Below are 17,473 nucleotides of genomic sequence, written 5' to 3'. Positions count from 1 at the left end.
TGTGTATTTATATCAATGAATGCCACTAATTACTGTGTGACGTCATTCAACATTTGTCCCCAAAGTCTGGATAAATCTGCGTAATTATTCACAAACACTTTAAGCCCAAAGTCCCCAAAATCTAAGACAACTAAAATAATGGGCACCTACCTTTACTTGTGACTCAGTCATACCCAGAGCATACGCTAGTTTAGCCCTTTCTGACTGAGCCAGGAATTTTCGTGTAAATTTCTGTAAATGAATGCTGCTGATTTTTGCGGGACGTCATTTACCATTCTTCCCCAAAGTCTGGCAAAATCTTCGGAATTATTCACAAACACTTTAAGCCCATCCCCAAAGTCTAAGACAATTAAAATAATGGGCGCTTACCTTTACTTGTGACTCAGTCATACCCAGTGCATACGCTAGTTTAGCCCTTTCTGACCGAGCCAGGCATTTACGTGTGTATTTCTGTAAATGAAGGCCGCTGAGTTTGGCATGACGTTATTGACAATTGGTTCCAAAAGTCTGGCTAAACCTGCGTAATTATTCACAAACACTTTAAGCCCATCCCCAAAGTCTAAGACAATTAAAATATTGGGCACTTACCTTTACTTGTGACTCAGTCATACCCAGTGCATACGCTAGTTTAGCCCTTTCTGACCGAGCCAGGCATTTACGTGTGTATTTCTGTAAATGAATGAATCTGATTTTAGCATGACGTCATTTACCATTCTTCCCCAAAGTCTGGCAAAACCTGTGAAATCATTCACAAACACTTTAAGCCCAAAGTCCCCAAAATCTAAGACAACTAAAATAATGGGCACCTACCTTTACTTGTGACTCAGTCATACCCAGTGCATATACGCTAGTTAGCCCTTTCCGGCCCAGCTAGGTATTTTATTGTGCATTTCTATCAATGAATGCCGCTGATTTTGGCATGACGTCAAGCACAATTGGTCCCCAAAGTTTGGCTAAACCTACGGAATCATTCACAAACACTTTAAGACCAAAGTCCCCAAGGTCTAAGACAACCAAAATAATGGACACTTACCTTAACTTGTGACTCAGTCATACCCAGTGCATAAGCTAGTTTAGCCCTCTCCGGCCCAGCTAGGTATTTTGTCTGCTCAAATGTCTTCTCCAGAGCAAAAATTTGCTGCCCAGAAAAGGTTGGCCTGAAAATAAAGAGACTTAATTAATCAGAAAACATTTGGGATCATGGAAAGATTTCGGAGTAACGGATTTCGTCGTACTTTCACGGTTGTTTTAGGTTATGTTTATATATATGTTTATGATTGTCCCACAGGGTTAGAACACCCCGAATGGGCTAGAAATAGGATAAAAGCTACTGTGAAAATACGACGAAACCCGCTACTTTGTTTTCTTTCCATGATCCGAAAATATTTGGTTTTCCAGTATGGCAACTATACCGATTAATATCCGCTGGATTAGAACTTTGCCATACTGAAAAAACATGTAATGTATCGTATTACAGAAAATTAATGAACAATAGAATTAATACCAGTTTTGTTAGCCCTCAAAGTTTTGTAATAACATTTTCTTATGCGTTGGCTTTACAACTTTGGAGACTTTAGTGAACTTTTATTGGTTGGTTCATTTAGGGGAGGGTTCAAACTTTTCAACTACTTATTTTACTCTACAGAAAGGGTGATTTTGTGTATTATCATTGGGAATGTGCATCAATGTATCGGCCATTGTCTTATCCCTTTAGATCCCTGTATATATTTACATTATGTTAAGTGTATGTTTGGACAAATCAAGTTATATAAAGTTAATTGTCAATATCCCCAGAACTTCCTGGAAAAGCGTCAACCCCAACCCCACTCTCCACTCTCAAGAGACATCCAAGCTTTTTTTATGTGAATAAAATAAGGGTTTTTTAATAACGTTTTCTTATTTGTTAGCTTAACAACTTTGGGGACTTTAGTGAGGTTTATTAAGTTGAGTGTTTAAACATCTTTGGGCGATGCTCCTAGAGGCAGTCCCAAAAAAATCTACATATAAATGTGTAAGTTGAGCTACCAGTATAATTAAAAATTAAATAAGGGGGGGGGGTCACTTTTCTGAAATAAGGATAATACTAGTTAATTATTACAGGAATGTGTATCTCCCCGTTACAGAAAAATCATTCATAATGGGGATACTACACAAGTAAAGTATAGTATATGGCAGGGATCCAAAGGGATAAGACAATGGCATATGTAAATCCCCAATGGTGCTACCCATTCTGTAGATTACAATTACGTACTAGTTGAAACGTTTAGACAACCAACTCAATGAATCAACCAATAAAATTTCAATATAAGTCCCCAAAGTTGTTAAGTTAAGTTGTTTTTGTTCTCTCTCTCTCTCTCTCTCTGTCTCTTTTTCTTTTTACTTCAATTCTCTTTTTTTCTCTATTTTCCTTTCTTATTTTCTATATTAAATAATGGCAAGAAATAATAAAATGTTTATGAATGGGTAACCATAAAATATCCTCCCAAGGGACACCCCCCCCCCACACCCACCCTACTCCCTTCCAAAAATATTTCATAGGGATTTTTTTCAGGAATTAAAAGACAATGGGGTGTTTATTACACTAGTTCCCAAAGTTTTATGATAACGTTTTCTCAGTCGCTATAACAACTTTTGGGACTTTTAATGAATTTTAGTTGATTCATTAAGTCCAGTGTTCAACCTTTTCAACAAATAATTGTAATTTACAAAATTTTGTGTAAAATCATTGGGGATGTACATCAATTTATCGGCCATTTTCTTATCCCTTTAGATCCCTGGGGAAACACTTATAAAAAGGTGTGAAGGGGGATATTTAGCTAATTAGGAAACAAATTAAGATATAATCTTTAGGGGGGGGGGGTGGAAATAAATAATAAATTGTAATATAAAGTAGAATTATGTCTGTCCGTCCGTCTGAAGCTTAAGATCTTAGTAACCGCTGAACTGATTAGGTTCAATGTAGGAATATTTGTCCTGTGGTAGTTTTAGGCTATTTTGTTGGGAGTTGGGATAGCCCCACTTCTGTAATTGCGAGTGTGACGTACATACCTACCTAATGGAGCTATAGAGTAGCTGCGCTACCAAAAACAATCTTTTATAGATGCTTTTATTGAAAATGGATATTTTCGGAATCTTATTATCTCCATAAGAACACGATGGTCTAAAAGATGATTTTTTGTGTTAAAATATTTTTTTTCGGTAGCGTCAATACTCTATAAATAGGATTTGACTGTAAGTTTGAAAGTCAGTTATGTCAAATTTTTCTTGACAGATGTTAAAAATTTTAAAATTCGTAGGGTTTTTAAAATCTGACAAATTCATAGAGAGAGATGGGACAATGGGCTGTTTATTACACTAGTCCCCAAAGTTTTCTAATAACGTTTTCTTATTACTTGACTTAACAACATTGGAGACTTTAGTTGAATTAAGTTGTTTTCTTCATTAAATTGAGTGTTCAATCGTTTCAACCACTAATTTTAACTACAGAATAGGTAATTTTGTGTATCATCATTGGGGTTGTACATCTACATATTGGCCATTGCCTTATCCCTTTAGAACCCTGGGCAAATATAATTTCCGAACGTTAATTCTTTTCTGTCATTTCTCCATTACATTTAACTGTTGTTTTTTTTATACAATGACATGTTGATTTTAGACAAAAATTTTCCTTAAAATTCCCCATTATTATTTCTTGTCCAATTTTAGACCACTGTGTATTAAGACATAAAGGCTACCATATGTGTAGACATATATATTAATAAATTAACATTAAAAATCATGTGATATGCAAAAAAATATGGAAAAGTACTTCTAAATTTCTTTGGTCAAATGGATCAAGTCACAGATACAAAGTAGCTAAAAAGAGAATTGAATCAGAGTTTCACGATGGCGGTTTAAATATGCTTTTACCAGAACAGCAAAGTTTTTCTATTTGGATAACAAGCTTTTTTAATATCCTCAAACATGCCAACGAATACCCTAATTCAAATCTAGCTATAATTCTAAAACAAAAGCATGTACCTATTTCTTCTATTCTTAAGAACTTTGGCTCTAATATGTTGAAAAAATACAGTAATAAATTTATGTCTTTATACCCACCTCAGGGGAAAACAATGTTTAAAAAATCTAAAATTTTTCTAGAAGAGTTAGAAAAAAATCCAAAGACATTCTTGCAATCGCCCATTACTTCATCCTATTGGTCTAAAGACATTAAATTTAGCAGTAGAGAAAGTATAATCCTTGATAGATGTAATTTAAAGACTATTGCTTCTATATTAAAAAGTATAACAATTCAGCAAAAATATCTTTATATTCCTGTTATTAAAGAAAATTTGATAGAAAATTTAGACAATCACCAGGAAATTTATGCAAAACTAAAAGAGGTGGTTATAAACATTTCAAATGAGTTTGAGTTTAGTTCCTTACAATGTTTATCTTTGAATAAGAATAAAAATGCAGAAAAACCTCTTTTTTATCTTACATACGAGACACCATCAATTTTTTCGCTTTTTTTCAAACAAATGCATAAGAAAAAAATTGCCAGTATTCATCCTTCAATAGAAACTAGAAAGGTAGATAAAAAATGGTTTCCAGATATTGAAAATTTTCAAAATAGTTTTAAGATTGTTCTTGATCTACCTATAACTTTATATTATAAAGGATTCCTTTTTGAACAATACATACGCACACTGGTAAGTTGTACAAAATTATTCAAATGGAATCTAATTGATAGTGATATTTGTACTAAATGTTATGTAAAAAATGATTCAGATCATGCAATTTTTTTCTGCAAATTCCCGAAATACTTCGCCCATTGTCTTGCTATTTTTCTAGATGAAATTTACTTTCAGGGTCGCCCTGAGTTCATTTTCCTTAAAGAAAATTTCTTTCTTTTTAACATCTATTATGAATGCTTTAAAGGTGACGATTTTGCTCAAATTTCGATGCTCATTTTAGCAGCTAAAGACAAGGCGCTAAAAATTAGTAAAGAACCTTGTCTATCAAGATGGAATGAAAACAATTATTTTTCTCAAACATTGCTTTTAGCTAAATTCTGTTCAAAATTATTAGATAAAGGTGGTATATCAACATATCTTATTGAAAAATTTATTAATTTTGTTTTGAAATATAAAGACAACACAAAATATTTTAGTATTTGATTTTCAAACTGTCTCCAAATATAACTAGTTAATTTTTTACAATATATTATAATATCGCTTGTTATTAACAATTTATGTGCTATTTTATAAACTGTATATATTAATAATTCAAGACTATGTGATTTAATTATGTATAGTTTGTTCTTAAAGGAATAAATTATTAAATAAGAATCATAATATCAAAAAGTAACAAAACCCAGAGAGAGGGAGGGGACAATGGGCTGTTTATTACACTAGTCCCCTTTTTCTCTTTTTCGTTGGCTTAACAACTTTGGGGACTTTTCCTGAATTTGGATTGGTTGGTTTATTAAGTTAAGTTTTCGAACGTTTCAACCACTAATTGTAATATACAGAGGGGGTAATTTAGTGAGTCATCATTGGGGTCATGTATTGGCCATTGTCTTTTCCCTGAACAAAACCTGGGGGTGGGGGGGGGGTTGGAGGGGGCATAAATCTACAAACATTTCTTTCTTCAGATTTGACTAGCTATAAAAGGCAGAATTAGATATTCTTTCCATCTATATATCTGTCAAACCATAAAGACAATCTTAATATTAAATATCTATCTATCTATCTATTTACTACCCCCCCCCCACCCCCCCAATGTTAATGACATATTTAGACATTGTTATACAAAAAGACAATCTTATTAGTAAATATCTTTCTATCAATCTATTCATCTATCTATCTATAATACTCCCCCCCCCCCTACCCCATGTTAATGACATATTTAGCCATTGTTATACAAAAAGACAATCTTATTAGTAAATATCTATCTATCCATCCATCTATCTATCTATAACCCCCCCCCCCCTCCCCCAGTATTAATGACATATTTAGTTATTGTTATACAAAAAGACAATCTTATTAGTAAATATCTATCTATCTAATTCCCCCCCCCCCCCCCCCCAATGTTAATGACATATTTAGCTATTGTTATACAAAAAGGCAATTTCGTTTATTGATATTAGCTTCTTAATTCCAGAGAGAGAAGGGACAATGGGCTGTTTATTACACTAGTCCCCAAAATTTTATAATAACGTTTTCTTATTCGTTGGCCTAAAAACTTTAGGGACTTAAGTAAATATTGATTGGTTGATTCATTAAGTTGAGTGTTCAAACGTTTCAACCACCAATTTAAATGACAGATGGGGTAATTTTTTGTATTATCATTATAAATGTACATCAATTTATGGGCCATTATAATATCCCTTTAAACCCCTGCTCAAATATTCTTCTTTTTTTTTGGGGGGGGGGTGGGGTTAAACACTTTTGACGTCCTTAGTATATTAATATATTTCTAATTAAATTTAAAAAGCAATTATGAAATAAAATTTAAAAATCTTCCAATTGTTAAGTAATAAATATTTTTGACATTGGGAATTAAGTTTTAAGTAATTTATAATTTTTAAATAAATGATAACAAAATATAATTTGACATTTTTAATATTAAAACATCTTATACAGTTAGGGAGTTGAATCCATTTTTATAGAAGCAGAAATATAATCTATGATTATGGTTTGGACCCTCTAAAACTGTAATCTACCCTTCCACTTTCCCCTCTCTTGGTGAAGATTTCTTCAACGCCGATACAATTTTTGAAATATAAGATTCCACTTTTGTCTCTCTTGTTAAAGATATCTTCACCAAGAGAGGCAAAAGTGGAATCTTAAATTTCAAAAATCGTATCGGCGTTGAAGATATCTTCACCAAGAGAGGGGAAAGTGGAATCTTACATTTCAAAAATTGTATCGGCGTTGAAGATATCTTCACCAAGAGAGGGGAAAGTAGAATCTTACATTTCAAAAATCGTATCGGCGTTGAAGATATCTTCACCAAGAGAGGGGAAAGTGGAAAGGTAGATTACAGTTTTAGAGGGTCCAAACCATAATCATAGATTATATTTCTGCTTCTATAAAAATGGATTCAACTCCCTAACTGTTATAATTCAATCATACATTGTTTGTTTCTTGATTAAATTTAATGTTTTCGATCAGGGAAATAAGGAAAGGAAAATGAAAAATAAATTAATGTTCCGTTCAATAATGTAAAATCCTTTATAAAGGGGAGAGAGGGGGGACAATAGTTAATTACACTAGTCCCCAAAGTTTAATAATAACGGTTTCTTATTCGTTGACCTAACAACTTTGAGGAATTTTTGCTTGGTTGTTTCATTAAGTTGAGTGTCCAAACATTTTAACCACTGTTTTTGATTTACAGAAGGAGTAATTTTGTGTATCATAATTGGAGATGTACATCAATTCATCGGCCATTGTCTTATCTCTTTAAATCCCTGGAATAAAGTATCGTAGAATAATTTAACTTTCAATGGCCTATCCCTTTTTCTCTGAAGTTTTTCCTCGTGATTTGATTTATAAGTTATAAATTATTTACAATTGTGCCAACAATATCAAACAAGAACTAGTTTGTTCATAAATAAGACACCCATGGCGTTATAAAAATATATTTTATCATAGGTACTTCATTTTACAATTAAGAATATTTATAGTTATTACATGCTTTTAAATCTTATAAAAAAGATATATTTCATAAATATTTTTGTTTTAAAAATTGTTAGAATGAATTTAAAGGAAAAAATTTGGAATAAATTTTTAATTTTTTTTACAAATCCTTGACTCGTATTATGCCATTGAATCTTATGTGTTAGGGCAAAAAATATATTCTCCCATTGAACTGTCGTTGTCGATCTAATAAAAACTTACCTTGTGTGTTTCTTCTTGCTATCCTTGTCTAAATGTCCATGGATATCTAGAAAGATAGAAAATTATAAATTCAAAAATATTTATCTATTTTGGTAGAGGGTGGCCACAGGAAAAGTATTACCCGTCCATTGCACTCTCCCCTCCCTAAAATAAATTGAAAATAAAGGGTTGTAGGCTAGTTTTTTTCAATTCCTAAACCCTGCGGGGGGTCCTAATACTGCGGGGCTACCCAGTACCCAATATAATCTAACCTAACCTAAAGTAATATAAAAACAAATGGAAAAATATACACCTCCTCTCTTTTTTAAAAATTTATTTATGGTATCAGTGCTAAATAGGGAGCTTTGTATGTTAGCGCCCTCTCTTTTAAGTGTACTATTTACCCGTTATGGTTTTAAAAACAGCTTTCCGCGGATACAAAAATGCAACTGAATATTAAATACTTACGATGCTGTGAGAATTGGTGCAAAAAATATGACGTAACAAAAAAAATAGCCAATGAGAGGCCGTTATTGACCAATGGCGGCAATGGTAGTGGCCGCCATTGGTCAATAACGGCCTCTCATTGGCTAATTTTTTTTGTTACGTCATATTTTTTGCACCAATTCTCACAGCATCAATACTTACTATTTAAAAGAAATCTATCGCGCCAGACTGAAGGATTTGAGATCAAACCTGCAAACAAAAATATTTGTAATAGTCAGGGATAAGACAATGGCCGATAAATTGATGTACATCCCCAATGATGATACACAAAATTATTCATTAGGACAAAATATTGGTTGAAACGTTTGAACACTCAACTTAATTAATCAACCACTCAAAATTAACTACAGTCCCCGAAGTTGTTAAGCCAACGAATAAGAAAACGTTATTTAAAACTTTGGGGACTAATTTAATAAACAGCCCAATGTCTTCTTCCTCCCTGAATTTTCAAGCACGTACCTCTGTCTTTAATTATAGCTTTTAATAAAACAATCCTTTATTATACAAATATGTTAAATGAATCAATTTGACTACAGATTTTATTGGAAGCTTTGTATAAGTCTTGTACATATAATTATAGTCTAGGTTTTAGGCTATTTTACTAGGAGTAATTATGTCAACGTAAGGAGCTACTACAAAGTCATTTAATGGAATTTTGCCATTTTTTTTTTTTGGGGGGGGGGAGTATACTGATAATTGGGGGGGGGGAGATGATCCTACCTTGTATACCTGGCCAATAGAGGGCAGCTCTTTGTTGGGGGGTCAGTTCTGATAGTTTTCCTCCAGCAAGACCCTAAAGATAAAAAAATATTATTTAAGGGGTGTGAGGGGGGGGGGGGTAAGGGATACAACAATGGCCGAAAAATTGATGTACGTCCCTAATGATGATACGCAATATTACCCTTTCTGTAGATTACAATTACAACGTTTTTACGTTTTAACACTCAACTAAATGAATCAAAATAAATAAAAGTCTACTTGGTTGTTTAGCCAATGAATAAGAAAACGTAATCATAAGACTTTAGGAATTAGTGTAATAAACAACCCACTCCCTTCCTGGAGTAAGGGTAAGATTGTGTAATGCCTTATTGTAATGCTTTCAAGTAAGATTATTTTTTCTCTAAATGATTTTTGCATGATTTTAGGGATAATTGAATCATCCTATTGATATGAAACTTTAAAGACAATAATAATTTTAGAATTAGGTTAGGTAATTGTAAAAAAAAACATGTAAAACATGTAAAAAAAACCGCAAGTTGGGGGGGTATATTGAAACTAAAAAAATTAACAAGTAATTTTTTTCTAGGGGCTATTTCTCTTCTCAGGACCTATGAGAAGTTACCCTGTAAAGGAGAACCATATTGGTTCAGCGGCCCGGTTAGCATGATCCTTCGGTACAAAAATACAGATAGACATCTTGTTTCTTTATTATAAGGATTACCTGATTTAAGTAAGGGTTAGCCGCAGCGGTCAGTCCAAACCTTGACAAATTTTCCGCCATCACACCCCCTCCCCCTGAACTGGGGGGGTGGGGAGGGGTGGTGGGGTGGACAGGGCTGGGCATGGTCAGCCCACTTCTGCGGGGTTAGGAAATTCATTCTTACATTATTACCAGGGGTTCAGGATAATGACACATGGAAAAAAAAGTGCTCATAGTGCCTAATAAAAACTGACATCATACAATACAAATGACCAATTAAAGGCCAGTATACATTCTCATTGACCAATGTTAAATCTAAAATTTTCGTGCTTAAAATTCTGTCTTGAAAGGCTGTATAATTTGATGGGTTAAAAAGGGTTATTGATTTTATATGTGGTATTTTTTTCTTATATTTGTGTTATATAAATTGTGTTACAAAAGTAGTAACCAGGATTTTAAGTAATAAGACAATGGATGATAAATTGATATACGTCCCCAATGATGATTAATTATTTTGTATTTGGAATCAACACATCAAAATTTAAATAAAAATTAAAAACCCAACATTTATAAGCCACCCAATAAGATAAGATAACCTAGGGTACCAAATCAATTTACTGAACAATGTCCTCTCCCTCCCACAGGTTTGTGGCTATTAACAATTGGAATGAATTTCCGTTCCTGCGGTTAAGTATGTTGTCTATCCCATGGGGATTCACAGGGTTAGTCAGAGAGGTGCTGGTCTGTCCAGGACCTAAACATAATATAGTTAAGTATGATGTCTATCCCACAGGGTTAGTCAGAGAGGTGCTGGTCTGTCCAGGACCTAAACATAATTTTTAGCCCCTGGGGGGGCTTATTTTCTAACCCTGCGGTTGTAAAAAGTTTTTTGTACCTGGCGAACTGCTTGGACTGTTAGAAGAGGGTGGTTGTGAGGCAGGGGAAGGGGATCTTTTACCCCCAGACTGGGGAGGTGGTGGACTACCAGGGGAGGGGAGCAGGTGAGGGTGGGGAAGTGGAAGAGGAGGCTTGGTGTCAGTCAAGCTGCTGGCGGTCAGATACCCAGTGGTGCTACCTGAAAAAAAACAAAATATTAAGGGATAAGACAATGGACGTTGAATTATTTTAGATTTTCGATGAGGATAAACAAGATTATCACATCTGTTGATTAAAATAATTAGCTAAAACGTTTGGACACTTATAGTTTTGAACTTGAATAAGATAATATGGTTATAAAACTTTGGGTACCAGTGTAATTTGCAGCTCACTTTCTTTGCGAGTAACTTTGTTTTATTAAAATGATTTTGATATATAGTTTTTTAATGATAGAGACAGCGTTTTTTTTTTATTTTTTTCGAATTCTAAGCCATTTTTTTGTTTCTTATTGATTAAAAATGTCCAAAACACTTAACAATCAAATAAATGTTTTTTTCCAATTAATGAAATCTAATGATTTTTCATAAAAAAAAGTATTTTGTTATATTTTAGTTTAAATCACTTAAAGTACTATCAATCAAATCCTAATAGCTTTATAAATTGATTACAAATTTCCCCTGTAATACAAAATATATTATATCAGGAATATTGAAGATAGAGGATTTGAAAAAATAAAATTACAAAGGGTTAAGACATTGGCCGATAAATTTATGTACATCCCCAATGATGATAAACAGAATTAACCGTTTAGTAGATTTTAATTAGTGGTTGAGACTTTAGGACAGTGAACTTGAAGAGTTGCTAAGCTAACCAACGAATAAGAAAACATTATTATAAAATTTTGGGGACTAGTGTAATAAACAGCCTAATGTCCCATCCCTTCCTTGAAAATTAAAGAGTTATTTTAAAGAAGGGTTGATATTTAAAGACGAAAAAAGACAATATAGTGCAATACAAAAAAATTCAAAAAATGTCATTATCCTTTAAATCCCTGAAAATACTATAATATTATAATTTATACACAAATATATTCTAAGTATTAGGGATAAGGTTAATTTTTAGAAAAAAAATAACCAGGTTATGCTATTGACGTTGAATTAAATTTTTAATAGGAATGGCTTGGTCAAAAAGCGGGCAAATCTCATTGAGGGGACAATGGGCTGTTTATTACACTATTCCCCAAAGTTTTACAATAACGATTTCTTATTCGTTGGCTTAAAAACTTTGGGGACTTTTAATGAATTTTGATTGGTTTTCTCATTAAGTTGACTGTCCAAACGTTTCAACCATTAATTTTAATCTACAGAAGATAGGATGAATATTATTTTATCTTTCAATGCCGTTTCCCTATCTCCATGCGATTTGGGCAAAAATTTTCCGATATAATCTTTTGGATATTGTATAGGTTTTAAATTAGGGAATAATTATGAAAATATGGTGCCCTCTTTGTTATATCTATCTATCTTTTCTATTTTCTCTTCTCTGTCTACTTTTTCTCTATCGTTTTCAATTTCTCTTTTTAAACTCAGCGATCTGAAGGGATAAAACAATGTCCGATAAATTGATGAACATCCCCAATAATGATACAAAAATGAACCCTTCTAGTGATTTAAATAAGTGGTTGAAACGATTGAACACTCAACTTAATGAAACAAACAATAAAAATTCACTGAAGTCCCCAAAGTTGTTAAGCCAACGAACAAGAAAACGTTATTATAAAACTTTGGGGACCAGTGTAATAAACAGCCCATTTTACCCTCTCTCTCTATTTCTCTCTATTCAAATCTCTATCAATCTTTTTGCTTATTATCTAATCATCTTTTTGAGAATGTTTTTTCGTGATTTTTTTACATTGAATGAAAAAAAATGTATCATAACTATTAATCGCATCGTATCATAGACAGCTTTCCGCGGATATTTAAATGAACAATTATAAGATTAACACCAGTTTTGTTAGTCTTGGGGGCCGAAGGCCCGGGCTGACAAAATTGCTGTTGATTTTATGGTTTATATTTTGATATTCTTGGATAATCGTCTGTAATAAAAATGCTATGCATGTTTTTTTAGTATGACTGATAACCGGTTCTAATCCAGTGGATATAGATTGGTTTTAAAGCCATACTGGAAAATGTTTTCTAAAAGAAAACATGGAAAGTAGCATTTGACCTTTTCAATATTGCAAAGCAATGAATGAATAGACTTAAAACAAGCGCTTTCAAAAAAAAGCTCAAAATATATAATTAAAATGGACGCAAATTAAAAGAGAAAAATTTTAGTTTAAAAGAAAGATAAAACCTAAAATGAGTCAAATACCTATGAATGAGTCACTATTGGTCATTGACTGTTAATAATATTGTCAATAAAATGCAGCACAATTTGAGTCTACAGTGTACCACAAAGTAGAATTTGCTAAATCTAAGTCTAATCTAAGGACTAGAGGATAAAACTTTATAGTTTGGATCTACATGATAAATTAGATGTTAAAGATGTCGCTGTTAAAACAAGCAACAGAAAATAAGTATACATTGTTGGCTAAAAACAGTTCTAGCTAGACATGAGTAAAACTTTTGGATAAATACTTAGTGTCGCTTAAAAATGAACCAAATTGTGAGTGTAATCTGGGCGCGAAAATAAATGCGTGCTTTATTTGAGTTTAACCTACGGATGAATGAATTACGAATGGTCTTTGGATGTTAACAATAGTTGAATTCTATTCACAAATATAAAGAGTCATTCATACCTCACACTGAAATGGTGGCAATATCTATCTATCTTATCATCTCTGTATGTATCTATATATATATATCTAACTATCTATCTATCTATCATGTATCTTTATCTATTTATCTTCTCTCTATTTTTTCATTAATAATTTATGTTATTTCTCATATAACTATCGACCTAATTGTCTATCTTTTAATCTATTTATCTATTTATGATCCATTTTGCTTATCTATCTCTCTCCTTTTACACTTATTTATAAATATGACTTGAAACCATTTTGATTTCAAAACTCAGTTTTCTTTGAAAAAAAATAACAATAATAGTTATTTCTCGCATTGTATTATAAACAGCTTTCCGCGGATATAGAACGTACAATTATAAGATTAAAACCAGATTTTTTAGCCCCGAGGTGCCGAAGGCACGTGCTAAAAAACTGGTTTTAATCTTATGATTGTACATTTTTATATTCGTAGAAAGCTGGATATAATACGATGCTAGACATAGTTTTTTCGTATGGATGAGAACCGGTTCCTTCCTATCCACCGGATTCGAATAAATACGAGAAAAATTGTGTGAATTTTAAAATACAAAATGTCAAAATCACTCTATGAAAATAAAACATTGCAAAAAAGTTTTACCTGTAAAAATTGGTTTGTTATTGGTATTGCTAATGGAATGGTTTGAAGAGTAGACTCCCTGATGTGCGCCTAGAAGCCCGCCAGGATGGTTACTGAGCCCTGCAGGGGTACAGAAGTCAAGCTACATAGTTTTATTTATCAATTATTCAAATAAGGTTTTATTTGGGGGGGGGGGTACTATGGAAAGAAAACGAAGTAAAGGGTTTCATCGTATTTTCACAGTAGCTATAAAGATTTCAAATAAGTCTTTTTTTTATGAATTTAACTGTTTTATTATTAAAATAAAGTCTTAGAATGGTTTTTAGACTGTGTTTCAGCCCTCTCCTATACCCAAAGACATTCAATGGGAATGAAATTTTTTTTAACTCCAGTTCTTATATTGGGGGGAAAAAAAAGTGTAGATTAATTTGGGCAACGATATTGTCTCTCATATCAACAACATTTTTTTCCAAGAATATTCAATGGAATTTAAACTAAACTTGAATGAAAAAAATTGATTTGTCTGGAAATTTTGAGACCAATAAAAAAAGATTTCGTGAATTATTGTTCCAGTCGCCATCATAAAGATATTAAACAACAAAAAGAAATACAAACTTTCTTTTTTTTAAACAGCTAAATTAAAAACAAATTAAGAATAATAATTTCTACTCCCTTGTTTATTGGCCTTTTAAATATATTTGAATTTTAATTGAAATCATTGTTTTGTTTTTAATATTAAACTTTAAATTAAAAATAGAACTATTATATTAATACTTTTTAATTAACGCGGCTACTCTTTAAATTGGGGTTTTCCAAAAGAAAAGTATAATTACTAGGTTTTTGGACAATTTTAGTTTAACTGTATAACACTTTTAAAAAAGAAATTTTGGTTGCTTGCTTATGGATATAGTTGTATTCAGGAAGAAAGGGGACAATGGGCTGTTTATTGCAATGGTCCCAAAAGATTTTAATAACATTTTCTTATTCGTTGGCTTTTCAACTTAGGGGACTTTTAATAAATTTTGGTTGGTTGATTCATTAAGTTGAGTGTCCAAACGTTTCAACCAATAATTGTAACCTACGGAAGAGGTAATTTTATGTATCACCATTTTGGATGTACATCAATTTATCGGCCATTGCCTTATTTCTTTAGATCATGTATCTTAATGGTCGGTTGATTGGTCTGTAGCTCGACTTTCCTGATAGAATATTGAACATGGTTTGATGTGTGGGGTGGAGGGTGGGTGGGGGTGCAGAGGAACACAGGGGTGAGGTGGGGGACCCGGGCCTGGGGGTGCAGGGGGGCGTTTAGTTACACAAATATTTAAATTTTCACGAAACACTGTGTATTGGTTTAAATAAGTAACTTTACAAAGTCTCTCAAAAATCAGCCATGTGACGTCATAAAAATTAGAGAGATGAGAGGAGAAGTGGGAAAGAAAACCCCTCAAAAAAGAGATGGATAATCCCTCATTTTTATGACGTCACGTGGCTGATTTTTTGAGACACTGTGTATTGGTTTGAATAATTGTAATCATGAACAAAAAATACAGGTAAAATTATTTTTATAATAAGGCATTCAATAAAATCTACTGTTTTGCTTTAAAAATTATTAATGTTCTTAATAAGAAATTTGGGATTATCCCTAAAAGTGCCTTGTTAAACACATATAAACCTCAAGCCCCCTTTACAACGGAAGGGTGGAGGTAGTTTTTCATTTGTTGGTTTGTTACTTTAGATCAAGTTTGGTTAGGTTATATTGGGTAGTAGGGTGGCTTTACAGGGTTAGGCTTAAGAAAAAATCTATACCTCCCCCCTTATTTTTAAATATAAGAGTGGTAATTTACTAATCGAAAAGCATTTGTGGGACGACATCAAAAAAAAAATTTCCGATTGCAATGATTCAAGTAAATGGTATCTAGCGAAATTCTTTTCAAAAGGATTTTTAAGGACATTGTTTTTTTCTCAAGTTACTATTTTCCAAAATTATATTTATTATAAATACATAATAAGAAATCTTATAGTAAAAAACGTTTTTTACTTAAATTTTATTTTTAAGTTTTATGCTTTACGATCTTCAGAAAAATACTAATACACAATTTTTTACAAAACAAGCCAATCAGTTAGATGATTTTAACCAAATATTTTTTTTATATTTCAGCCATAGCTACTTTTTATGAAAGCCACAAAGTCTATGTATGTAAATAGTCTTTATAATAAAGTAAAAGGATCTCTGTATGACTGTCTTTCTGTGTGTACTGAAGGATCTCGCTAACCACAGAACCGGTATGGGTCTCCCTTACGCCGTAGCTTCTCATAGGTAGGTTTAATAACTATTTTGGGGGAGGGTACCACAACCCTTCAAATAGAAAGAAATACGAAAAATTTATTTTAAAAATGAAAAATTATTTCTCAAATTATACATATTTAAAATAAAATAAAAACATTTAAAGTGCTTCTAGATGCCTCTTGGGGGTGTAGCCGCTAGTACATAAAAACAATACTTTTTTTACAGGGTTTAGAGGTAGATTAAAATTATTGTGTAACTAAAGGGACCTAAAAGCGCCAGCCGCCGAAACTCCACTTGAAAACTCAAGCATTTTTAATCACTTTTTTTAACCCTCACTTTTTATATGTTTTCTTTTAATATTTCACTGTATATTTATGCTTTTTAATAGCTATTTATGTATTAACTTCATTTTAAGTATTGCAGATACTTTATTATATTATATTAACTTTAATTTAGTGTTATTAATCGAAGCTAATTATTAAGGCATTAATAATGAAATAAATTTGGAGCCTTATTTGTATTTAATTAACTTATTATTGTGAAGCAATCAACCGCTTTGCTTGAGCTATGTAACTGACAATTATTAAGGAGGAAGGGATCTGCACCCCCTTCTCCCCCCGCCCCGTAGCAAGAATAATTTTTCTTCCTCTATATAAATCTCCCTATCTCAATTGAGATAGAGAGCGAGAAATCAAATTGGACAAAACGTTACATCCACATCCCCTCCCCCACTCCCTTTGCAACCCCCACCCCCCGTCCTTTTAAAAACCCATGTAATCCTATCCTCTTATTATTACAATTTGATTGGCTCCAGTCGTTGCCGCCAGCCCGGCCATTGGCCCGATCAGGTCAACTACAAGATTGACACGACGCTGTGATTGGTCGGAATTTATGGGAAATTTGGCGGCACCCATTTTGTGTAGCAGCAGATAATATCGGTCGTTATTTTTTTGTCGTTTAACAAAGTGTTTTGAGAAAAGATTGGTCTTAGTAGAATAAAGGTGGGGGGGAAAAAAAGGGGTGTAGGGTGTATTTTGAATGGATATGGTTGTATTTTTTTAAGGGGCTAAATTATACTGTGGATCCCTTATTCAACATTATATTGGGGGCTTTAAAA

General features: G+C 32.6%; 2 protein-coding genes across 3 annotated transcripts in view; both read right to left on the bottom strand.

Annotated features, from left to right (window-relative positions):
• The window catches only part of LOC145304202 (homeobox protein Nkx-6.2-like), a 30,492-nt gene extending 20,550 nt beyond the window's left edge, over nucleotides 1-9,942 (bottom strand). The window contains exons 1-5 of one of the 2 annotated variants that reach the window (XM_080146019.1): nucleotides 9,811-9,942; nucleotides 9,090-9,162; nucleotides 8,511-8,558; nucleotides 7,884-7,929; nucleotides 1,034-1,157 (exon numbers count right to left, since the gene is read on the bottom strand). In XM_080146019.1, the coding sequence (XP_080002145.1) occupies nucleotides 1,034-1,157; nucleotides 7,884-7,929; nucleotides 8,511-8,558; nucleotides 9,090-9,162; nucleotides 9,811-9,933 (414 nt within the window). In that variant the 5' untranslated portion in view covers nucleotides 9,934-9,942. The remainder of the gene's footprint in view (nucleotides 1-1,033; nucleotides 1,158-7,883; nucleotides 7,930-8,510; nucleotides 8,559-9,089; nucleotides 9,163-9,810) is intronic. The other variant, XM_080146020.1, reaches the window with a different exon arrangement.
• Nucleotides 9,943-10,403: 461 nt separating this feature from the next.
• LOC145304385 (uncharacterized) lies at nucleotides 10,404-17,270 on the bottom strand. The gene is made up of 4 exons (XM_080146262.1): nucleotides 17,154-17,270; nucleotides 14,088-14,208; nucleotides 10,685-10,864; nucleotides 10,404-10,543 (listed from the first exon to the last, which is right to left on the bottom strand). Exons 1-4 carry the CDS (start codon nucleotides 17,268-17,270, stop codon nucleotides 10,404-10,406), a joined length of 558 nt encoding a protein of 185 aa, XP_080002388.1.
• Nucleotides 17,271-17,473: the final 203 nt, after the last annotated feature.

The sequence above is a fragment of the Acartia tonsa genome, chromosome 13, assembly GCF_053477335.1.
Source record: "Acartia tonsa isolate MP-2025a chromosome 13, ASM5347733v1, whole genome shotgun sequence".
NCBI lineage: Eukaryota > Metazoa > Arthropoda > Copepoda > Calanoida > Acartiidae > Acartia > Acartia tonsa.
This window is presented reverse-complemented; position numbering and strand designations above follow the sequence as displayed.

Bases quoted from the DNA above. Each gene is read 5' to 3' on its own strand.
- LOC145304385 (XM_080146262.1), bottom strand. From the start codon at position 17,270: ATGGGTGCCGCCAAATTTCCCATAAATTCCGACCAATCACAGCGTCGT. The intron at 10,865-14,087 runs GTAAAACTTTTT...GTTTTTTTTCAG, and splicing joins TAACAAACCAATTTTTACAG to GTAGCACCACTGGGTATCTG. The intron at 10,544-10,684 runs GTACAAAAAACT...TATTATGTTTAG, and splicing joins CAGTCCAAGCAGTTCGCCAG to GTCCTGGACAGACCAGCACC.